Genomic DNA, 25,830 nt, shown 5'->3' with positions numbered 1-25,830 from the left:
GTTTTTAATTGATGATTTTGATTTCTAATCACTGCAACTTAAATTAAATTAAATATGTAAAAATGACTGTAGAAAACCCAATAACAAAAGTCCCTTGTAATTCTAAAAATCATTTTATTACATTTATTTTGCAGAATGCAATCAAAAGAACAGACCCAAAGAATCATACCCAATTTCCTTTGAACAATTATGAACATAATTTTTTTACATAATAAAGACATCAAGAGTGACTACTTGTTATATTGTTTGCAGAATTAAAAGATGTGTACAAAGGCAGAGTGACAGAACAATCAGAAAATAAAATATGGATGATCATAAAACAGTCAAGCAAAACAAAAATTACAATGTATAAAACAAAACATTTCTAAAATGAGCAATTTGAAATTTTGGTAAATTGCAAGGAATTAAATCATTGTTTTTTTTTCTTTCAATGAACAGTAAAGTTGGGAAAGCACTTTAGAGGGATAACAGCTTTAAAGCAGTGATTGTCTTTGCAATTGTGGTAGGCTGTACACAACATGTTACTTTTTATGTTTTAAAAGGACCAGCTCAATGTTGAAATATGATTCTGCATTGATTATACATCAAAGCAAGAAAAGAAAATCATATAAGACAACTGTAAATGCTTATGTATGTGTCAAAATGTATTGCCAACATTTCCTTCAAAAAATGAAATAAAAAAGAGAAAAAAATAAAACTAGTCTAACTATCAATTCTGTGCAATAGACTCCTAAATACAAATATACCACACCAATTAATTAAATTGTTCATTTCACAGAATGAAATAGGACAAAATGGCTAACCCTGTCATAAACTATGGATGAAGATTTGGTGAGATGATATATTCAATAAATCTGGACTATGTACAAAAATACTTATTATTAAAATACAAATTAATCTTATTTACAGTTTAGAGGGATTTTAAACAACCTCATGTTCTCTAATCTTTAACTGAAAGATGAATTACTCATATTTAATGAGATAACTGTGTCTTCTATGTTTAGGAATAATGTTTGAACAATTTGCCATGTTAGGAGGGGGTATGTGTTTTGACTTTTCCTCATAACTGTTCATTTTTTTGGTGAAACGGATAGTTCAAGCTTTGGGAACCTAAAACCACCCCTTGAACCACTGTCACTGCTTGAAGATGATGACAGTCTTGATTTCTTTGAGGGCAGAGAAACACCTGCACTTCCCTCCACTCTTGCTTCGCTGTCTTCACCAAGTGTCACTTCATATGAGCCTTTTGACTTTGAACCAAAACCCCCAAAGGTGCCAAACTTCAACTTGCCTTTCTTTCCTTTGACCTTGCCTTCTCCTAGATCTAATGAAATGTCACCACCCTCAGCCTCAAGGTGAGTAGAGGAAGAACTTGCTGCAAGCCCTCCTTCATCACTCAAAGAAGATGATCGATGCCTTGATTTCTTAAAAAGATCCAATGATGCTGATTTGCCTTTTGACATACTTAGCCCAGCATCACCCTCCAATGCCATTTCCCCTGCATGCATACTTAAGTCCTTTGAGACCTTAATGCCTTTTCCACTTGCACTTAAGTCTACCTCTGGTCCCCGAAGGTCACCTTCACTGCTACCCTTTGTTTTTGATTTGCCAAAAAACTTTGGCATCTTTACCTTTACTTTTCCTTCACTGTGCCCAAGTTCTGGACTGGGAACCTCAATATTCTGTGAACTTAGGCTAACAGATGGGGGCTGTATTTGTATGCCTCCAATTGCTCCTAGTTCTGAATCAACACTGCCTCCACCTTGATGCCCTTCCAGTTGAGGCAGAGAAATACCAAATTTTGGTATTTTCATTTTGGGAAATTTCAAAGAACCCTCTGGGAAATGAAGGCCACCAGTTGCACTTCCCCCTTTAAAACCTGCAGACATGGTTGCTCCTCCTTGTCTATTCAGACCTGCATCAATTTCAGGAGCAGACAGATTTTTAATGTTAGGAGTCTTGATGTGTACATCTGGCCCCTCCAAACTAATTTTTGAACTGTCAATTCCAGAAGAGGCTATGGCAGTGTTCAAGCTTGTAGCTGGCAAATCTATGTCAGGTGTTTTAATTCCCCCTCCTAAAGATCCATCCCCTTTCAGTTTGGATGACTTGATATCTAATTCCACATCAGGAAAATGAAGCTTACCAAAAAGAGGCTTCTTTCCCTTTGTTCCTTTGACATGAAAACCGGGTGTGTCAAGATCTACGTCCAATGCTGGTGGTCCAATATCAGCCTCAGGTTTCTTCACCTTTCCTTTTACTTTAGGAAGTTTAAATTTACCCTTTTTCCCCTTCACATGGATATTTACATCCGGGGCATCAAGACTTACTGCAGTATCTGGTGTCTTAACAGTTATTTCAGACCTCTCCATTTCAGGGGTTTTGATTGCAAACTTTGGACCTTTAAATTTAGGGAAAGACACGCCTGATTTAACAGGATCAGGAGAAACACCCTTCAGACCTATTGTGGGAAGGGCGATGTTGGCATCTGGACATTTGATGTCCGTCTCTAGTTTGGGCAAAGATGCATCCAGGCTACCTTTGATGTCAAGCTCTGGTCGTTTTAAATCTGATTCAACATTTAAAACTGGCATGTCCACATCACCCTTGAGTTTGGGACCTTTCAGGTTAAAGTCCATCTCTGGCATGGAGATTTTTGGTCCTGAAATTGATGGCATTTTCACTTTGGGTCCTTTGAGACTGACATCTGGTCCTCCAGTGTTGACCCCTGGGAATTTGATGCCAATATTAGGGGCTTTCATATCAATATCTCCTTTGGGTAGGTGCACATCAACATCTGGACCCTCCACTTTTGGACCTCCTAAGTTGAATGATGGCATTTTGAATTTAGGCATTTTGAGTGCACCCTCAGGACCTTTAAGATCAACATCTGATCCTTCAATGTCAACTGTGGGTCCTTTTATATCTCCCTTAATCTTTGGAACTGACACATCCATATCACCTTTAACTTGAGGGCCTTTAAGATCAAAATCCACGTCAGGCATTGAGATGTAAGGTCCAGAAATTGATGGCATTTTGAATTTTGGTCCTTTGATTTTTCCACCTAGGCCCTCAGTGTCAATCTCTGGCCCTTTGATGTCAACATCAGGCACGTTCACATCAATGTCAACATCTGGACTCTCCACCTTTGTACCTCCAATACCAAAAGATGGCATTTTTATTTTTGGCATTTTAAAACCACCCCCAGGGGCTTCAATATCAAGATCAGGTCCTCTTATGTCAACTTCTGGTCCTTTTATGTCTCCCTCTATCTTTGGAACTGACACATCCATATCACCTTTGATTTTAGGACCTTTTAGATTTATATCTGGAATGGATATGTTAGGTCCAGAAATTGATGGCATTTTGAATTTGGGTCCTTTAATTTTTCCACTCGGACTCTCAATGTCCACCTCTGGTCCTTTGATGTCAAGATCAGGTGCCTTCACATCAATGTCTGCTTTTGGGAGGTTTATGTCAACATCTGGACACTCCACTTTTGGACCTTTGAAGCCAAATGATGGCATTTTGATCTTTGGCATTTTAAATCCGCCATCAGCACCTTCCAGATCAACATCTGGTCCTTTAATATCGAATTCTGGCCCTGTCATGTCTCCTTCTATCTTTGGACCTGACACATCCATATCACCTTTGATTTTAGGACCTTTAACTTTGAAATCCACATCTGGCATGGATATGTTTGGTCCAGAAATTGATGGTACTTTGAATTTGGGTCCTTTGATTTTTCCACTTGGACCCTCAATGTCTACCTCTGGCCCTCTCAAGTCAAGATCAGGTGCCTTCACGTCAGCGTCAACTTTGGGAAGGTTTATGTCAACATCTGGACACTCCACTTTTGGACCTCCCAAGCTGAAAGATGGCATTTTGATTTTTGGCATTTTAAAACCACCCCCAGGGGCTTCAATATCAAGATCAGGTCCTTCAATGTCGACATTAGGTGCTTTTATGTCTCCTTCTATCTTTGGACTTGACATATCCATATCACCTTTGATTTTAGGACCTTTAAGATTTATATCTGGCATGGATATGTTAGGTCCAGAAATTGATGGCATTTTGAATTTGGGTCCTTTGATTTTTCCACTGGGACTCTCAATGTCCACCTCTGGCCCTTTGATGTCAAGATCAGGTGCCTTCACATCAATGTTTGCTTTTGGAAGGTTTATGGCAACATCTGTACCCTCCAATTTTGGACCTTTGAAGCCAAAAGATGGCATTTTCATTTTTGGCATTTTGAATCCACCCTCAGGACCTTTAAGATCAACATCTGGTCCTTCGACGTCAACTTTCGGTGCTTTAATGTCTCCTTCTATCTTTGGAACTGACAAATCCATATCACTTTTGATATTTGGACCTTTGAGATTGAAATCCACATCTGGCATGGATATGTTAGGTCCAGAAACTGATGGCAATTTGAATTTGGGTCCTTTGATTTTTCCACTTGGACTCTCGATGTCCACCTCTGGGCCTTTGAGGTCAATATCAGGTCCTTTCACATCAATGTCTGCTTTTGGAAGGTTTATGTCAACATCTGTACCCTCCACTTTTGGACCTTTGAAGCCAAAAGATGGCATTTTGAATTTAGGCATTTTGAATCCAGGACCTTCCATATCAACATCTGGTCCTTCAATATCGACTTCTGGGACTTTTATGTCTCCTTCTATCTTTGGACCTGACACATCCACATCACCTTTGATTTTTGGACCTTTGAGATTTATATCTGGCATGGAGATTTTTGGCCCTGTAAGTGATGGCATTTTGAATTTGGGTCCTTTGAGGTTAGCATCTGGTCCTTCAATATCAACGTCCACCTCTGGTCCTTTGATGTCCAGACCAGGTGCCTTCACATCAATGTCTGCCTTTGGAAGGTTTATGTCAACATCTGTACCCTCCACTTTTGGACCTTTGAAGCCAAAAGATGGCATTTTGATTTTTGGCATTTTGAATCCAGGACCTTCCATATGAACATCTGGACCTTCAATATCGACTTCTGGTCCTTTTATGTCCCCTTTAATCTTTGGAACTGAAACATCCACATCACCTTTGATTTTTGGACCTTTGAGATTTATATCTGGAATGGATATGTTAGGTCCAGAAATTGATGGCATTTTGAATTTGGGTCCTTTGAGGTTAGCATCTGGTCCTTCAATGTCCACCTCTGGTCCTTTGATGTCAACATCAGGTACTTTCACATCAGTGTCTGGTTTGGGAAGGTTTATGTCAACATCTGTACCCTCCACTTTTGGACCTTTGAAGCCAAAAGATGGCATTTTGATTTTTGGCATTTTGAATCCAGGACCTTCCATATGAACATCTGGACCTTCAATATCGACTTCTGGTCCTTTTATGTCCCCTTTAATCTTTGGAACTGAAACATCCACATCACCTTTGATTTTTGGACCTTTGAGATTTATATCTGGAATGGATATGTTAGGTCCAGAAATTGATGGCATTTTGAATTTGGGTCCTTTGAGGTTAGCATCTGGTCCTTCAATGTCCACCTCTGGTCCTTTGATGTCAACATCAGGTACTTTCACATCAGTGTCTGGTTTGGGAAGGTTTATGTCAACATCTGTACCCTCCACTTTTGGACCTTTGAAGCCAAAAGATGGCATTTTGATTTTTGGCATTTTGAATCCAGGACCTTCCATATGAACATCTGGACCTTCAATATCGACTTCTGGTCCTTTTATGTCTCCTTCTATCTTTGGATCTGACACATCCACATCACCTTTGATTTTTGGACCTTTGAGATTTATATCTGGAATGGATATGTTAGGTCCAGAAATTGATGGCATTTTGAATTTGGGTCCTTTGAGGTTAGCATCTGGTCCTTCAATGTCCACCTCTGGTCCTTTGATGTCAACATCAGGTACTTTCACATCAATGTCTGCCTTGGGAAGGTTTATGTCAACATTTGTCCCCTCCACTTTTGGACCTTTGAAGCCAAAAGATGGCATTTTGAATTTTGGCATTTTGAATCCAGGACCTTCAAAATCAGCATCTGGTCCTTCAATGTCGACTTTAGGTCCCTTTATGTCTCCTTTTACCTTGGGACCTGACACATCCAGATCACCTTCAACTTTTGGACCTTTAAGAGTGAAATCCACATCTGGCATGGAGATATGGGGCCCAGAAATTGATGGCATTTTGAATTTGGGGCCTTTGATTTTTCCACTTGGACTCTCGATGTCCACCTCTGGTCCTTTGATGTCAATATCAGGTGCTTTCACATCAATGTCTGCTTTTGGAAGGTTTATGTCAACATCTGTACCCTCCACTTTTGGACCTTTGAAGCCAAAAGATGGCATTTTGATTTTTGGCATTTTGAATCCAGGACCTTCCATATCAACATCTGGTCCTTCAATATCGCATTCTGGTGCTTTCATATCTCCTTTTATCTTTGGACCTGACATATCCACATCACCTTTGATCTTCGGACCTTTGAGATTGAAACCCATATCTGGCATGGAGATTTTTGGCCCCGTAAGTGATGGCATTTTGAATTTGGGTCCTTTAAGGTTAGCATCTGGTCCTTCAATGTCCATCTCTGGCCCTTTGATGTCAACATCTGGTGCCTTCACATCAATGTCTGGTTTGGGAAGATTTATGTCAACATCTGGGCCCTCCATTTTTGGACCTTTGAAGCCAAAAGATGGCATTTTGAATTTTGGCATTTTGAAACCAGGACCTTCAAAATCAGCATCTGGTCCTTCAATGTCAACTTTTGGTCCCTTTATATCTCCTTTTACCTTTGGACCTGACACATCCAGATCACCTTCAACTTTTGGACCTTTCAGACTGAAATCCACATCTGGCATGGAGATATGGGGCCCAGAAATTGATGGCATTTTGAATTTGGGTCCTTTGATTTTTCCACTTGGACTCTCAATGTCCACCTCTGGGCCTTTGATGTCAAGATCAGGTGCCTTCACGTCAATGTCTACTTTTGGGAGGTTTATGTCAACATCTGTACCCTCCACTTTTGGACCTTTGATGCCAAAAGATGGCATTTTGATTTTTGGCATTTTGAATCCAGGACCTTCAATATCAAAATCTGGTCCTTCAATATCGACTTCTGGTCCTTTCATATCTCCTTTTATCTTTAGACCTGACACATCTGCATCACCTTTGATCTTCGGACCTTTGACATTGAAATCCATACCTGGCATGGAGATTTTTGGCCCTGTAATTGATGGCATTTTGAATTTGGGTCCTTTGAGACTAGCATCTGGTCCTTCAATGTCCACCTCTGGCCCTTTGATGTCCAGTTCAGGTGCCTTCACATCAATGTCTGCTTTTGGAAGGTTTATGTCAACATCTGGGCCCTCCATTTTTGGACCTTTGAAGCCAAAAGATGGCATTTTGATTTTTGGCATTTTGAATCCAGGACCTTCCATATCAGCATCTGGTCCTTCAATATCGACTTTTGGTCCTTTAATGTCTCCTTCAAGCTTTGGAAGTGACACATCCACATCACCTTTGATTTTTGGACCTTTGAGATTTATATCTGGAATGGATATGTTAGGTCCAGAAATTGATGGCATTTTGAATTTGGGTCCTTTGATTTTTCCACTTGGACTCTCAATGTCCACCTCTGGGCCTTTGATGTCAACATCAGGTACTTTCACATCAATGTCTGCTTTTGGGAGGTTTATGTCAACATCTGTACCCTCCACTTTTGGACCTTTTAAGCCAAAAGATGGCATTTTGATTTTTGGCATTTTGAAACCAGGACCTTCCAGATCAACATCTGGTCCTTCAATGTCTACATCTGGTCCCTTTATGTCTCCTTCTATCTTTGGACATGACACATCCACATCACCTTTGATTTTTGGACTTTTCATATTGAAATCCACATCTGGCATGGAGATTTTTGGCCCTGTTAGTGATGGAATTTTGAATTTGGGTCCTTTGAGGTTAGCATCTGGTCCTTCAATGTCCACCTCTGGGCCTTTGATGTCAAGATCAGGTGCTTTCACATCAATGTCTGCTTTTGGGAGGTTTATGTCAACATCTGTACCCTCCACTTTTGGACCTTTGAAGCCAAAAGATGGCATTTTGAACTTTGGCATTTTGAATCCAGGACCTTCCATATGAACATCTGGACCTTCAATATCGACTTCTGGTCCTTTTATGTCCCCTTTAATCTTTGGAACTGAAACATCCACATCACCTTTGATTTTTGGACTTTTCATATTGAAATCCACATCTGGCATGGAGATGTTTGGTCCTGAAATTGATGGCATTTTGAATTTGGGTCCTTTGAGGTTAGCAGCTGGTCCTTCAATGTCCACCTCTGGTCCTTTGATGTCAACATCAGGTGCCTTAACATCAATGTCTGCTTTTGGAAGGTTTATGTCAACATCTGTACCCTCCACTTTTGGACCTTTTAAGCCAAAAGATGGCATTTTGAATTTTGGCATTTTGAATCCAGGACCTTCAAAATCAGCATCTGGTCCTTCAATGTCAACTTTTGGTCCCTTTATGTCTCCTTTTAACTTTGGACCTGACACACCCATATCACCTTCAATTTTTGGACCTTTGAGATTGAAATCCACATCTGGCATGGATATGTTAGGTCCAGAAACTGATGGCAATTTGAATTTGGGTCCTTTGATTTTTCCACTTGGACTCTCAATGTCCACCTCTGGGCCTTTGATGTCAATATCAGGTCCTTTTACATCAATGTCTGCTTTTGGAAGGTTTATGTCAACATCTGTACCCTCCACTTTTGGACCTTTGAAGCCAAAAGATGGCATTTTGAATTTTGGCATTTTGAATCCAGGACCCTCCATATCAACATCTGGTCCTTCAATATCGACTTCTGGTCCTTTTATGTCTCCTTTTATCTTTGGACCTGACACATCTACATCACCTTTGATTTTTGGACCTTTGACATTGAAACCCATATCTGGCATGGAGATTTTTGGTCCAGAAATTGATGGCATTTTGAATTTGGGTCCTTTGAGGTTAGCATCTGGTCCTTCAATGTCCACCTCTGGTCCTTTGATGTCAACATCAGGTACTTTCACATCAATGTCTGCCTTGGGAAGGTTTATGTCAACATCTGTACCCTCCACTTTTGGACCTTTGAAGCCAAAAGATGGAATTTTGATTTTTGGCATTTTGAATCCAGGACCTTCCATTTCAACATCTGGACATTCAATATCGACTTCTGGGACTTTTATGTCTCCTTCTATCTTTGGACCTGACACATCCACATCACCTTTGATTTTTGGACCTTTGAGATTTATATCTGGAATGGATATGTTAGGTCCAGAAATTGATGGCATTTTGAATTTGGGTCCTTTGAGGTTAGCATCTGGTCCTTCAATATCAACATCCACCTCTGGTCCTTTGATGTCCAGACCAGGTGCCTTCACATCAATGTCAGCCTTTGGAAGGTTTATGTCAACATCTGTACCCTCCACTTTTGGACCTTTGAAGCCAAAAGATGGCATTTTGATTTTTGGCATTTTGAATCCAGGACCTTCCATATGAACATCTGGACCTTCAATATCGACTTCTGGTCCTTTTATGTCCCCTTTAATCTTTGGAACTGAAACATCCACATCACCTTTGATTTTTGGACCTTTGAGATTTATATCTGGAATGGATATGTTAGGTCCAGAAATTGATGGCATTTTGAATTTGGGTCCTTTGAGGTTAGCATCTGGTCCTTCAATGTCCACTTCTGGTCCTTTGATGTCAACATCAGGTACTTTCACATCAATGTCTGGTTTGGGAAGGTTTATGTCAACATCTGTACCCTCCACTTTTGGACCTTTGAAGCCAAAAGATGGCATTTTGATTTTTGGCATTTTGAATCCAGGACCTTCCATATGAACATCTGGTCCTTCAATATCGACTTCTGGTCCTTTTATGTCCCCTTTAATCTTTGGAACTGAAACATCCACATCACCTTTGATTTTTGGACCTTTGAGATTTATATCTGGAATGGATATGTTAGGTCCAGAAATTGATGGCATTTTGAATTTGGGTCCTTTGAGGTTAGCATCTGGTCCTTCAATGTCCACCTCTGGTCCTTTGATGTCAACATCAGGTACTTTCACATCAATGTCTGGTTTGGGAAGGTTTATGTCAACATCTGTACCCTCCACTTTTGGACCTTTGAAGCCAAAAGATGGCATTTTGATTTTTGGCATTTTGAATCCAGGACCTTCCATATGAACATCTGGACCTTCAATATCGACTTCTGGTCCTTTTATGTCCCCTTTAATCTTTGGAACTGAAACATCCACATCACCTTTGATTTTTGGACCTTTGAGATTTATATCTGGAATGGATATGTTAGGTCCAGAAATTGATGGCATTTTGAATTTGGGTCCTTTGAGGTTAGCATCTGGTCCTTCAATGTCCACCTCTGGTCCTTTGATGTCAACATCAGGTGCCTTAACATCAATGTCTGCTTTTGGAAGGTTTATGTCAACATCTGTACCCTCCACTTTTGGACCTTTTAAGCCAAAAGATGGCATTTTGAATTTTGGCATTTTGAATCCAGGACCTTCCATATGAACATCTGGACCTTCAATATCGACTTCTGGTCCTTTTATGTCCCCTTTAATCTTTGGAACTGAAACATCCACATCACCTTTGATTTTTGGACCTTTGAGATTTATATCTGGAATGGATATGTTAGGTCCAGAAATTGATGGCATTTTGAATTTTGGTCCTTTGAGGTTAGCAGCTGATCCTTCAATGTCCACCTCTGGTCCTTTGATGTCAACATCAGGTGCCTTAACATCAATGTCTGCTTTTGGAAGGTTTATGTCAACATCTGTCCCCTCCACTTTTGGACCTTTTAAGCCAAAAGATGGCATTTTGAATTTTGGCATTTTGAATCCAGGACCTTCAAAATCAACATCTGGTCCTTCAATGTCGACCTTTGGTCCCTTTATGTCTCCTTTTAACTTTGGACCTGACACACCCATATCACCTTCAATTTTCGTACCTTTCAGATTGAAATCCACATCTGGCATGGATATGTTAGGTCCTGAAATTGATGGCATTTTGAATTTGGGTCCTTTGATTTTTCCACTTGGACTCTCGATGTCCACCTCTGGCCCTTTGATGTCAACATCTGGTGCCTTCACATCAATGTCTGCTTTTGGAAGGTTTATGTCAACATCTGGGCCCTCCATTTTTGGACCTTTGAAGCCAAAAGATGGCATTTTGATTTTTGGCATTTTGAATCCAGGACCTTCCATATCAACATCTGGTCCTTCAATATCGACTTTTGGTCCTTTAATGTCTCCTTCAAGCTTTGGAAGTGACACACCCACATCACCTTTGATTTTTTGACCTTTGAGATAGAAATCCATATCTGGCATCGAGATTTTTGGTCCAGAAATTGATGGCATTTTGAATTTGGGTCCTTTGAGGCTAGCATCTGGTCCTTCAATGTCCACCTCTGGTCCTTTGATGTCAACATCAGGTACTTTCACATCAATGTCTGGTTTGGGAAGGTTTATGTCAACATCTGTACCCTCCACTTTTGGACCTTTGATGCCAAAAGATGGCATTTTGATTTTTGGCATTTTGAATCCAGGACCTTCCATATCAACATCTGGACCTTCAATATTGACTTTTGGTCCCTTTATGTCTCCTTCTATCTTTGGACATGACACATCCACATCACCTTTGATTTTTGGACTTTTCATATTGAAATCCACATCTGGCATGGAGATTTTGGGTCCTGTAAGTGATGGCATTTTGAATTTGGGTCCTTTGAGACTAGCATCTGGTCCTTCAATGTCCACCTCTGGTCCTTTGATGTCAAGATCAGGTGCTTTCACATCAATGTCTGCTTTTGGAAGGTTTATGTCAACATCTGTACCCTCCACTTTTGGACCTTTGATGCCAAAAGATGGCATTTTGATTTTTGGCATTTTGAATCCAGGACCTTCCATATCAACATCTGGACCTTCAATATTGACTTTTGGTCCCTTTATGTCTCCTTCTATCTTTGGACATGACACATCCACATCACCTTTGATTTTTGGACTTTTCATATTGAAATCCACATCTGGCATGGAGATTTTGGGTCCTGTAAGTGATGGCATTTTGAATTTGGGTCCTTTGAGACTAGCATCTGGTCCTTCAATGTCCACCTCTGCGCCTTTGATGTCAAGATCAGGTGCTTTCACATCAATGTCTGCTTTTGGAAGGTTTATGTCAACATCTTGACCCTCTACTTTTGGACCTTTGATGCCAAAAGATGGCATTTTGATTTTTGGCATTTTGAATCCAGGACCTTCCATATCAACGTCTGGTCCTTCAATGTCGACTTTTTGTCCCTTTATGTCTCCTTTTACCTTTGGACCTGATACATCTATATCACCTTCAATTCTTGGACCTTTTAGATTGAAATCCACATCTGGCATGGATATGTTAGGCCCAGAAATTGATGGCAATTTGAATTTGGGTCCTTTGATTTTTCCACTTGGACTCTCGATGTCCACCTCTAGGCCTTTGATGTCAACATCAGGTCCTTTCACATCAATGTCTGCTTTTGGAAGGTTTATGTCAACATCTTGACCCTCCACCTTTGGACCTTTGATGCCAAATGATGGCATTTTGAATTTTGGCATTTTGAATCCAGGACCCTCCATATCAACATCTGGTCCTTCAATATCGACTTCTGGTCCTTTTATGTCTCCTTCTACCTTTGGATCTGAGAGATCAACACTACCTTTGATTTTTGGACTTTTCAGATTGAAATCCACATCTGGCATGGAGATGTTTGGCCCTGAAAGGGATGGCATTTTGAATTTGGGTCCTTTGATTTTCCCACTTGGACTCTCAATGTCCACCTCTGCTGCCTTTATGTCAACATCAGGTCCTTTCACATCAATGGCTTTTTTTGGTAGATTGACATCAATTTCAGACCCTTCTATCTTTGGGCCTTTAAATCCAAACTTTGGTAACTTGAATTTAGATCCCTTTCCCTTCAGACCACCTGTTTCAATGTCAACATCAAGGTCTAAAGGTCTGACGCCAGTTTCAGTTTCTGGACCTTTAATCTTTGATCCCTTGATACCAAACTTTGGCATTTTAAACTTCGGTTTCTTAATGCCAGCTGAGCCAGCATTGATGTCTACATCGGGGGCTTTAATGTCAACTTTAGGTGATTTTATGTCTCTTTCTACCTTTGGATTGGAAAGATCGATATCACCTTTTAATGTTGGACCTTTCATATTGAAATCCACATCTGGCATGGAGATTTTTGGCCCTGTGATTGATGGCATTTTGAATTTGGGTCCTTTGAGGCTAGCATCTGGCCCTTCAATGTCCACCTCTGGTCCTTTGATGTCAAGATCAGGTGCCTTCACATCAATGTCTGGTTTTGGAAGATTTATGTCAACATCTGTACCCTCCACTTTTGGACCTTTGATGCCAAAAGATGGTATTTTGATTTTTGGCATTTTGAATCCACCCTCAGGACCTTCAATATCAACATCTGGTCCTTCAATGTCAGCTTTAGGTGCTTTAATCTTTGGACCTGACACATTTATATCTCCTTCAATTTTTGGACCTTTTAGATTGAAATCCACATCTGGCATGGATATGTTAGGTCCAGAAATTGATGGCATTTTGAATTTGGGTCCTTTGAGGTTAGCATCTGGTCCTTCAATGTCCACCTCTGGTCCTTTGATGTCAACATCAGGTACTTTCACATCAATGTCTGCCTTGGGAAGGTTTATGTCAACATCTGTACCCTCCACTTTTGGACCTTTGAAGCCAAAAGATGGAATTTTGATTTTTGGCATTTTGAATCCAGGACCTTCCATTTCAACATCTGGACATTCAATATCGACTTCTGGGACTTTTATGTCTCCTTCTATCTTTGGACCTGACACATCCACATCACCTTTGATTTTTGGACCTTTGAGATTTATATCTGGCATGGAGATATGGGGCCCAGAAATTGATGGCATTTTGAATTTGGGTCCTTTGAGGTTAGCATCTGGTCCTTCAATGTCCACCTCTGGTCCTTTGATGTCAACATCAGGTACTTTCACATCAATGTCTGCCTTGGGAAGGTTTATGTCAACATCTGTACCCTCCACTTTTGGACCTTTGATGCCAATCGATGGCATTTTGAATTTTGGCATTTTGAATCCAGGACCTTCCAGATCAACATCTGGTCCTTTGATGTCAACTTCTGGTCCCTTTATGTCACCTTCAACCTTTGGACCTTTTAGATTGAAATCAACATCTGGCATGGAGATTTTTGGTCCAGAAATTGATGGCATTTTGACTTTGGGTCCTTTGATTTTTCCACTTGGACCCTCGATGTCCACCTCTGGTCCTTTGATGTCCAGTTCAGGTACTTTCACATCAATGTCTGCTTTGGGAAGGCTTATGTCTGTACCCTCCACTTTTGGACCTTTGATGCCAAGCGATGGCATTTTGAATTTTGGCATTTTAAATCCAGGACCTTCCATATCAACATCTGGAACTTCAATATCAACTTTTGGTCCCTTTATGTCTCCTTCTATCTTTGGAACTGACAGATCAACATCACCTTTGAGATTTTGGCCTTTGAGATTGAAATCCACATCTGGCATGGAGATTTTTGGTCCTGAAATTGATGGCATTTTGAATTTGGGTCCTTTGATTTTTCCACTTGGACTCTCGATGTCCACCTCTGGGCCTTTGATGTCAACATCAGGTGCCTTCACATCAATTTTTGCTTTCGGAAGGTTTATGTCAACATCTGTACCCTCCACTTTTGGACCTTTGATGCCAAAAGATGGCATTTTGAATTTTGGCATTTTGAATCCAGGACCTTCAATATCAACATCTGGTCCTTCGATATCAACTTCTGGTCCTTTTATGTCTCCTTCTATCTTTGGACCTGACACATCCACATCACCTTTGATTTTTGAAACTTTGAGATTGACATCCATATCTGGCATGGAGATTTTTGGTCCAGAAATTGATGGCATTTTGAATTTGGGTCCTTTGAGGTGAGCATCTGGTCCTTCAATGTCCACCTCTGGTCCTTTGATGTCAACATCAGGTACTTTCACATCAATGTCTGCTTTGGGAAGGTTTATGTCAACATCTGTACCCTCCACTTTTGGACCTTTGAAGCCAAAAGATGGAATTTTGAATTTTGGCATCTTAAATCCAGGACCTTCCATATCAACATCTGGAACTTCAATATCAACTTTTGGTCCCTTTATGTCTCCTTCTATCTTTGGAACTGACAGATCAACATCACCTTTGAGATTTTGGCCTTTGAGATTGAAATCCACATCTGGCATGGAGATTTTTGGTCCTGAAATTGATGGCATTTTGAATTTAGGTCCTTTGATTTTTCCACTTGGACCCTCGATGTCCACCTCTGGTCCTTTGATGTCAACATCAGGTACTTTCACATCAATGTCTGCCTTGGGAAGGTTTATGTCAACATCTGTACCCTCCACTTTTGGACCTTTCATGCCAATCGATGGCATTTTGAATTTTGGCATTTTGAATCCAGGACCTTCCATTTCAACTTCTGGACATTCAATATCGACTTCTGGTCCTTTTATATCTCCTTTTATCTTTGGAACTGAAACATCCATATCACCTTTGATTTTTGGACTTTTGAGATTGACATCAATATCTGGCATGGAGATTTTTGGCCTTGTAAGTGATGGCATTTTGAATTTGGGTCCTTTGAGGTGAGCATCTGGTCCTTCAATGTCCACCTCTGGTCCTTTGATGTCAACATCAGGTACTTTCACATCAATGTCTGGTTTTGGAAGGTTTATGTCAACATCTGTACCCTCCACTTTTGGACCTTTGCTGCCAAAATATGGCATTTTGAATTTTGGCATTTTGAATCCAGGACCTTCCATATGAACATCTGGTCCTTCGATATCAACTTCTGGAACTTTTATGTCTCCTTCTATCTTTGGACCTGACATATCCACATCACCTTTGATTTTTGAACCTTTGAGATTGAAACCCATATCTGGCATGGAGATTTTTGGTCCAGAAATTGATGGCATTTTGAATTTGGGTCCTTTGAGGTTAGCATCTGGTCCTTCAATGTCCACCTCTGGTCCTTTGATGTCAACATCAGGTACTTTCACATCAATGTCTGGTTTTGGAAGGTTTATGTCAACATCCGTACCCTCCACTTTTGGACCTTTGATGCCAATCGATGGCATTTTGAGTTTTGGCATTTTGAATCCAGGACCTTGCAGATCAACATCTGGTCCTTTGATGTCGACTTCTGGGACTTTTATGTCACCTTCAACTTTTGGACCTTTTACATTGAATTTCACATCTGGCATGGAGATTTTTGGTCCAGAAATAGATGGCATTGTGAATTTGGGTCCTTTGAGGTTAGCATCTGGTCCTTCAATGTCCACCTCTGGTCCTTTGATGTCAACATCAGGTACTTTCACATCAATGTCTGGTTTTGGAAGGTTTATGTCAACATCTGTACCCTCCACTTTTGGACCTTTGCTGCCAAAATATGGCATTTTGAATTTTGGCATTTTGAATCCAGGACCTTCCATATGAACATCTGGTCCTTCGATATCAACTTCTGGAACTTTTATGTCTCCTTCTATCTTTGGACCTGACATATCCACATCACCTTTGATTTTTGAACCTTTGAGATTGAAACCCATATCTGGCATGGAGATTTTTGGTCCAGAAATTGATGGCATTTTGAATTTGGGTCCTTTGAGGTTAGCATCTGGTCCTTCAATGTCCACCTCTGGTCCTTTGATGTCAACATCAGGTACTTTCACATCAATGTCTGGTTTTGGAAGGTTTATGTCAACATCCGTACCCTCCACTTTTGGACCTTTGATGCCAATCGATGGCATTTTGAGTTTTGGCATTTTGAATCCAGGACCTTGCAGATCAACATCTGGTCCTTTGATGTCGACTTCTGGGACTTTTATGTCACCTTCAACTTTTGGACCTTTTACATTGAATTTCACATCTGGCATGGAGATTTTTGGTCCAGAAATAGATGGCATTGTGAATTTGGGTCCTTTGAGGTTAGCATCTGGTCCTTCAATGTCCACCTCTGGTCCTTTGATGTCAACATCAGGTACTTTCACATCAATGTCTGGTTTTGGAAGGTTTATGTCAACATCTGTACCCTCCACTTTTGGACCTTTGCTGCCAAAATATGGCATTTTGAATTTTGGCATTTTGAATCCAGGACCTTCCATATGAACATCTGGTCCTTCGATATCAACTTCTGGGACTTTTATGTCTCCTTCTATCTTTGGACCTGACATATCCACATCACCTTTGATTTTTGAACCTTTGAGATTGAAACCCATATCTGGCATGGAGATTTTTGGTCCAGAAATTGATGGCATTTTGAATTTGGGTCCTTTGAGGTTAGCATCTGGTCCTTCAATGTCCACCTCTGGTCCTTTGATGTCAACATCAGGTACTTTCACATCAATGTCTGGTTTTGGAAGGTTTATGTCAACATCCGTACCCTCCACTTTTGGACCTTTGATGGCAATCGATGGCATTTTGATTTTTGGCATTTTGAATCCAGGACCTCGCAGATCAACATCTGGTCCTTTGATGTCGACTTCTGGGACTTTTATGTCACCTTCAACTTTTGGACCTTTTACATTGAATTTCACATCTGGCATGGAGATTTTTGGTCCAGAAATAGATGGCATTGTGAATTTGGGTCCTTTGAGGTTAGCATCTGGTCCTTCAATGTCCACCTCTGGCCCTTTGATGTCAACATCAGGTACTTTCACATCAATGTCTTGTTTTGGAAGGTTTATGTCAACATCTGTACCCTCCACTTTTGGACCTTTGCTGCCAAAATATGGCATTTTGAATTTTGGCATTTTGAATCCAGGACCTTCCATATGAACATCTGGTCCTTCGATATCAACTTCTGGAACTTTTATGTCTCCTTCTATCTTTGGACCTGACATATCCACATCACCTTTGATTTTTGAACCTTTGAGATTGAAACCCATATCTGGCATGGAGATTTTTGGTCCAGAAATTGATGGCATTTTGAATTTGGGTCCTTTGAGGTTAGCATCTGGTCCTTCAATGTCCACCTCTGGTCTTTTGATGTCAACATCAGGTACTTTCACATCAATGTCTGGTTTTGGAAGGTTTATGTCAACATCCGTACCCTCCACTTTTGGACCTTTGATGGCAATCGATGGCATTTTGATTTTTGGCATTTTGAATCCAGGACCTCGCAGATCAACATCTGGTCCTTTGATGTCGACTTCTGGGACTTTTATGTCACCTTCAACTTTTGGACCTTTTACATTGAATTTCACATCTGGCATGGAGATTTTTGGTCCAGAAATAGATGGCATTGTGAATTTGGGTCCTTTGAGGTTAGCATCTGGTCCTTCAATGTCCACCTCTGGGCCTTTGATGTCAACATCAGGTGCCTTCACATCAATGTCTGCCTTGGGAAGGTTTATGTCAACATCTGTACCCTCCACTTTTGGACCTTTGATGCCAATCGATGGCATTTTGAATTTTGGCATTTTGAATCCAGGACCTTCCATTTCAACATCTGGTCCTTCAATGTCAACTTTTGGTCCCTTTATGTCTCCTTTTATCTTTGGACCTGACACATCCACATCACCTTTGACTTTTGGAGCTTTGAGATTGACATCCATATCTGGCATGGAGATTTTTGGCCCTGTAAGTGATGGCGTTTTGAATTTGGGTCCTTTTACGTTAGCATCTAGTCCTTCAATGTCCACCTCTGGTCCTTTGATGTCAACATCAGGTACTTTCACATCAATGTCTGCTTTTGGAAGGTTTATGTCAACATCTGTACCCTCCACTTTTGGACCTTTGAAGCCAAAAGATGGAATTTTGATTTTTGGCATTTTGAATCCAGGACCTTCCATATCAACATCTGGTCCTTTGATGTCGACTTTTGGTCCTTTAAAGTCTCCTTTTACCTTTTGAAATGACACGCCCATATCACCTTCAGTTTTTTGACCTTTTAGATTGAAATCCATATCTGGCATGGAGACTTTTGGTCCAGAAATCGATGGTAATTTGATGTTAGGTCCTTTGATGCTGGCATCTGGTGCTTCAATGTCCACTTCTGAACCTTTGATGTCAACATCAGGTACTTCCACATCAATGTCTGTTTTGGAAAGTTTTACATCAAGTTCTGGAACCTTGCCTTTTGAACCACCAATGCCAATTGAAGGGATTTTGATTTTTGGCATTTTGAATCCTGGACCCTCAGGAGTTTCAATATCCACATCTGGAACTTCAATATCAACTCTGGGTCCTTTTATGTCTCCTTTAACCTTTTGAACAGACGCATCTAAGTCACCTTCAATTTTTGGACCTTTAACACTGAAATCCACATCTGGCATGGAGATTTTTGGTCCTGAAATCGATGGCATTTTGAATTTGGGTCCTTTGATTTGTCCACCTGGACCTTCAATGTCCACCTCTGGTCCTTTGATGTCAACATCAGGTGCCTTTACATCAATGTCTGCTTTGGGAAGGTTTATGTCAACATCTGCACTCTCCACTTTTGGACCTTTGATGCCAAAAGATGGCATTTTGATTTTTGGCATTTTAAATCCACCCTCAGCACTTTCAATGTTGATATCAGATCCCTCAATATCAAGTTTGGGTCCCTTTAAGTCTCCTTCTATCTTTGGAACCGAAACATCCACATCACCTTCAACTTTTGGACCTTTTAGATTGAATTTCACATCTGGCATGGAGATTTTTGGTCCAGAAATCGATGGTAATTTGACTTTCGGTCCTTTTTGGCTAGCATCTGGTGCTTCAATGTCCACCTCTGGACCTTTGATGTCAACATCAGGTGCTTTCACATCAATGTCTGCTTTGGAAAGTTTTACATCAAGTTCTGGAACCTTGCCTTTTGAACCAGCAATGCCAAATGAAGGGATTTTGATTTTTGGCATTTTGAATCCTGGACCCTCAGGACCTTCAATATCCACATCTGGAACTTCAATATCAACTCTGGGTCCTTTTATGTCTCCTTTAACCTTTGGAACTGACACATCCATGTCACCTTCAATTTTGGCACCTTTTGCATTGAAATCCACATCTGTCATCGAGATTTTTGTCCCAGAAACTGATGGCATTTTTATTTTAGCTCCTTTGAGGCTAGCATCTGGTCCTTGAATTTCCACCTTTGTGGGTTTGATGTCAACATCAGGTGCTTTTACATCAATGTCTCCTTTGGAAAGGTTTACATCAACATCTTGATCTTTGCCTTTTGAACCTCCAAAGCTCAGTGATGGCATTTTTATTTTTGGCATTTTGAATCCATCCTTAGGACCTGCAATATCAAGAACTGGTCCTTCATCTTCACCTTCTTGTCCTTCTATATTTGGAACTGGCACGTCCACAGCCCCTTTGATATTCGGAATTTTTAGATTTACATCCACATCTGGCTGGGATAACTTTGGTCCAGATTTTGATTGCATCTTGAATTTGGGTCCTTTTAGGCTCACATCTGGTCCTTTCATGTCCACTTCTGGTCCTTTGATGCCAACTCCAGGTGCCTTTACCTCAATCTCAGCTTTGGAAAGGTTTACATCAACATCTGCACCCTGTGCACTTGCATCTCCAGTGCCAATTGATGCCACTTTAATTTTTTGCACTACGAATCCGCCTTCAGAACCTTCAGTGTCAACTTCAGTCACTGTGTTGTTAACTTTGGGTCCTTTTATGTCTCCATCTTTCTTTGGAACTGACACATCCAAATCAGTTTTGATTTTTGGACCTCTAAGATTTAAATCTATATCAGGTGTTGACAGTTTTGGTCCAGAAGTTGTTTGCAACTTGACTTTGGGACCCTTCGTCGTGACATATAAGCCTTTCACCTCAGTCTGTGGTCTTTTTATGTCACCCTCAGTTATTTCCCCATCAGTGTTTGTTTTGCTTTGGTTTATTTCAACATCTGGACTCTTTTGGTCTTTCCCTTTGAAACCAATCGACTGCATTTTTACAGTAGGCTTTTCAAATTTACACTCTATATCAGCCTCTGGTCTTTTGATATCAAGGTTAGTAGTTTCCATTTCACCTTTAATTTCTGGAGTCTTGATGTTAAAATCACCTTGTGCACCTTGTGGTTGTAAATTTTCCACTGGTCCTTCAGTGTCACCACTAAGTTTAACTTTGACGGTACTTCCTGCTTTACTCATTTCTTTCTTTCCAGTCACAGGTATGTTGATGTTTGATTGATGTTTGTCGCTTAGAATGCTTTCAGTTTCATAGCCTGGAACAGTAGTGTCACTTCCCTGTGCTTGTGTTTCCTGCTTTGTTCGTGGCAGTTTGACATTAAGCTCACCTCTGAACTTGGAACTAGAAGTGGCAACTGACACCTTTCCTGGGGTTGAGGAGTATTCTTTGGTAACACTGCCCACTTTTATTGCTGACCCTCCAATCCTGCCATCACTTAATTTTGTGTTAATTCCTCCAGAACCTCCGACAAGTATGACATTCTGAGATTGAGTACTTTCTGATCCCGGCTGCAGGGAACTAAAGGTGGTTTCAGATCCTTTGGATTTTGTCCTCTCATGGGAACTTTTGTCAACGCCTTCCCCTTGTGTTATTTCCATAGATGAAGTAATAATCTGCATGCTTTTTCCTGGCAGAGACAGACTGACTGACCCTCCATTCTCATCCAATGAGGACACCTCTGCACCAATGCTCCCCCCTTTTACAACCTGCCTACTACCAGTGTTTGAGCCGTTGCCTAATGTCGTGCTTGTTTCTAGCACCTGAATACTTCCATCTCCTTGTTCTCTGTTCCTACCTGAGATCTCAAAGCCTTCCTGGCCTTTAACCCCTGTTATTCCAAAGCTGGGCCCTTTCAGTCTGGGTCCTGTACCTCTTTCTACCTCTCTTGTAATTGTTGTGGTCTGAACCCCCCCACCTCCCAAACGTGTCTCCATAGAGCTAACCCTTGGCCCCTGGTAAGAGACATCGCTTGATTCAAAAACAGCCCCTTCTGTTTCCACTTGACCTGAAGGACTGCCATGAGAGATTCTGATACGTGGAGAACCATCCCCAGACTCATATCTCAGACCCTTGAGATCTGCACCCGAAAGTTCAAGTTGCTCACTTATGCCACCTGGCAGATCCACAGTGTAGGTGGTGATGCGGCGGGTGATAGTCGTTATTGTGCTGCCATCACTGCTTGTGCTGCTGTGACGCTCCGTCCGAACGTCTACTCCCTCTGCAAGATCTTCTGACTTCAGCCTTGGCTTAATCTTTTTTGTATATATTCTCTTGTAGTCCTCTTCATCTCCACCCTTCAGATGGAGAAAACAGCAGGGAACACATGAAAACATTAGTGCATCCTGTATTTTCAAGAGTTTACAAACAAATAAATAATTATAGAAGTTTAGAAATATAGACTTACAAGAATGATTTCTGGACTGGAACCTCCGAAGCGGGTCTTCCCTTCCCATGTCAGCGTCCCCATTGGTGAACGACATGGTGTGCTCAGAGGTGAGCGGCAAGGGGATTTGTCTCCCTTGTTTTGTAGTTTCAGTCCAACCTTGTGACGATTCAATGTCTTCAGTAGCTCAGCTGTTTCTTCTGAGCTCATGTTATCAAAGTAGACGGTTGCACCTACAATCTGGTCACCTTTCACATAAAGGGGCAGAAGCAAAAGTCTTTTAAATTTAAACTCCAGAGATTAGATAGTATGATACTCCTACTACTACTGCAACTTAATCATTTGAGGGGAAAAATGATTTTCTTACCTTCATATACTCTTCCAGACCGTGCTGCAGGTGACTCTCCTTTGACCTCCTTAACGAAGATCTCTCCATCAGTTGTCCGTTCAATGGTCAACCCAGTTTTGTCTGGACCCTCCCAGTCTGGAAAGAGCACTTCTCTGGTTTCCTCCTCTTCGGCCATCTGTAATCATAAACCAATCATGGCATCAATGCTCAGTATTCAGATTTCCATGTTACTTACAGGTTGTAATAAGGTGCAAGGAATGCAGTGTTTTTCATTTACAAAATACCTTTTTTTTTGCTCTCCACTGTTTAACGTCAAGTGTGATGGAAGCTCAATCTTTGTTTTCCTGATTAAAGAAAAAGCAGTCATTTTTAGTTCCAGTTATGTCAGTGTATCAGTTTTTTCAACAAAATCCTTTGTATTTCAAATCCATTGAACTTATATTGACCTCCTCTGACTATATTTCAAGACCTCTTCCTGTGAGATAGCCAGGTTGTTAGTCTCTATAGTGAACACTAGGTGGTGTGATTACCCTGTCAGAAAACACAGCCCCAATCCCCTATCCCTACTTTGAAACTCCATTCATGAGTCCCCTCTCTTGTGTCAGTTTAGAAAATATATAGATTTGTTTTTTCTAATTGATAGAAAAGGGTAAACCACACCCTGCACCTCAATCCTGCATCCACACCCCAGCTCCTAACATGACATGCCAGATGGATTTGTTACACACATCTATTTGGAAAACCTTCTATCCTAAGCATTTGGGAAAGGGCAGAGGATTTGAAAAAACTCGGCATGTGATTGGATGAAGGTTCTGTCTGTCACATTTTCACGAGCCAGTCAAAGGAACAAAATACGTGACACAGCCACAACCAAGGTGTGCATGCGCAGCTACCGAGGAATAACGCGAACCATGGCAACTATAGACATGTCAGTACACGATTTTTGTCGTTTTTAAAAAGAAAACAACTCACTGCTGTCCTTTGTTATTCCTCTAACAAAGAAATATTGTCAAGTTCTGATAAAACTGGCACTTTAGAAGCATCCATGCAAAGCTCTTCTACCATAACTGCACCGGCCTCTTGTTGCTGCCCGCTGACGTCACAACTCCGCCACACCTGAAAGTACTGCCCTTCATCGCTGATTGGTCCTGTCACTTTCTAACCGGGCCCAAACGGTTCAGACGGGAGCTTTGCAAGATGGATTCACCAGTGAGAAACAAGAAAGCGGGCGTATCCATCTGCTTTGCAAGGTAACCCCAGCTCCAGTGTCAGTATAAAAATCAATGATGGCCAAATTCACCTGCCTTGCTTTTTTAAAGTACACATGGAGGTGCAAGGATGTACACAAACACTAACCTATGATAGCATGTATAAACATATTACACATCAGTGTTTGATCAGTATCTCTTACATATTTATTCTAGTTGTATTCATGACTACTACTGCCTCACAAACTTGATCTGTTGGCAAATATGCTACTAATTAGATTAAGCAGATAGACTTGACTTGAGTTTGCTGTTTTTTTTTCTGTATTTTTATCAGCTCACAATATGATATTCAACTTGGCTTTTCTTTATATAAGAATTGTCTTTTTTTCATTTTCATGCCCCCCAGGATCTTGCTCACAGTTGACATAAAAGATATGCAGCAGTGTAGTGCAGGTAATACACAGGTATATGGAGTATATTCATTTATCTTTTCAACTAGGGTATACCCACTCCTAAATAAAGAGTTAACTTCTTTTTGAGATTATATAAATTAAGATTACACACAACTACACCACTGTAGATATAACAGCATATCATACCAAATAATTTAATTTGCCTCATTTAAGAATATTATCAGGACCACATGGAGCATGTATACTTGAATACATAACACAGAATAAAAAGAAAAAAATGTAAATTCATATTTCATTTCACCTCCTCCCTCACAACCCACCATGACTGGGCTTTTCTTTATCTATGGATGTACACTGAATATCTGTACATGATGGCCAGTCTTATCATATCATCAATACCAAATTACCCACAAACTAGAAGTCTAGTAACACTGAGTTGTCTAAGCCATGCAGCTGCAAATAGCCAGCAATCATTTATTTGGTCATTTAAAAAATCGCTTGGACTTTACTCACTTTTGTACAGTGACTTTTGCTTCCACACTTATCAGGAATAACTTCATGAGCATTTAAACTCATGTATCAAACCTTGATTCTTGACTTTTTTTTTAATCTATCCTTCCCACCATCTTTAACTTTGGCCAGTCAGCTGTTTAATAATTTTCTAGATGAACACACAACAAACTAGAGGTTGCGGTGCCTTTAGTGAATTGATGTAATAGCAAGTGGATCTTTGTAAGATTTGCTACTTAAAACAAACAAACGACAACAACAAGAAAACATGATCATTCGGTGTAATGAAGTTACATCCAATGAAATCCATCCATTTGACTTGGTAAGCCAAAGCCAGGCAGTATTTAATAACACTGGGACATTTTTGCTGAGCTACTGGAACTCAAGACACAAACAAACAGTGGTGCTGCAGGGACCAATGACAGGATGTCACATTGGGCCCCGCCATAACAGCCAAAATCAACTGTGCACAATCAACATAATGATCAAAATTATATATCTATATATATGTACATATCTATATCAATATATGTGTTTGATATATGCATATATATCTTTATATATGTATATCCATATGTGTGCGTATATATATTTGGGTATAAGTATTAGGGCTGTCAAAAACTTACGATTTTTGATTGCGATTAATCTCAGTAGTTCTGTACTTAATCATGATGAATTGCACCTTTTTTATTGTTTTATTTTGTTTTTTCTTTTAAAATTGACTTTTTGTCATTTTGATTTTTCTTCCTACTTAAACTAATCCTGTGTTGCATGATATAAATCAAAGGAGTTGTGCTGACTTATATTTCAAGAGGAACAGTCCTGCTTCTATCTGTCTTTCTTAACCTGCTTCCCCCTTTCTTACTCATATCATGATTTTCTCTCCTTGAGGGCTGTCAGACACAGTGCTCTGATTCTCCTCACTTTCATAGG

General features: G+C 40.5%; 1 protein-coding gene and 1 long non-coding RNA gene across 5 annotated transcripts in view; one reads left to right on the top strand and one right to left on the bottom strand.

The window, feature by feature from the left end:
- Positions 1 to 22,933, top strand: part of LOC121516339 — a 29,689-nt gene extending 6,756 nt beyond the window's left edge. For both annotated transcript variants that reach the window (XR_005992464.1, XR_005992463.1), the window contains one exon: positions 22,803 to 22,933. This is a non-coding gene — a long non-coding RNA (uncharacterized LOC121516339). The remainder of the gene's footprint in view (positions 1 to 22,802) is intronic.
- Positions 98 to 25,830, bottom strand: part of ahnak (AHNAK nucleoprotein) — a 39,891-nt gene continuing 14,158 nt past the window's right edge. Inside the window, exons 3-7 of one of the 3 annotated variants that reach the window (XM_041797571.1) lie at positions 23,051 to 23,110; positions 22,785 to 22,941; positions 22,439 to 22,665; positions 5,750 to 22,328; positions 98 to 5,404 (exon numbers count right to left, since the gene is read on the bottom strand). In XM_041797571.1, the coding sequence (XP_041653505.1) occupies positions 1,071 to 5,404; positions 5,750 to 22,328; positions 22,439 to 22,665; positions 22,785 to 22,941 (21,297 nt within the window). In that variant the 5' untranslated portion in view covers positions 23,051 to 23,110 and the 3' untranslated portion in view covers positions 98 to 1,070. Of the gene's footprint in view, positions 22,329 to 22,438; positions 22,666 to 22,784; positions 22,944 to 23,050; positions 23,111 to 25,830 lie in introns of all 3 variants that reach the window. The other 2 variants (XM_041797572.1, XM_041797568.1) reach the window with 2 other exon arrangements.

Source organism: Cheilinus undulatus, linkage group 10, assembly GCF_018320785.1.
Source record: "Cheilinus undulatus linkage group 10, ASM1832078v1, whole genome shotgun sequence".
Taxonomy (NCBI): domain Eukaryota; kingdom Metazoa; phylum Chordata; class Actinopteri; order Labriformes; family Labridae; genus Cheilinus; species Cheilinus undulatus.
This window is presented reverse-complemented; position numbering and strand designations above follow the sequence as displayed.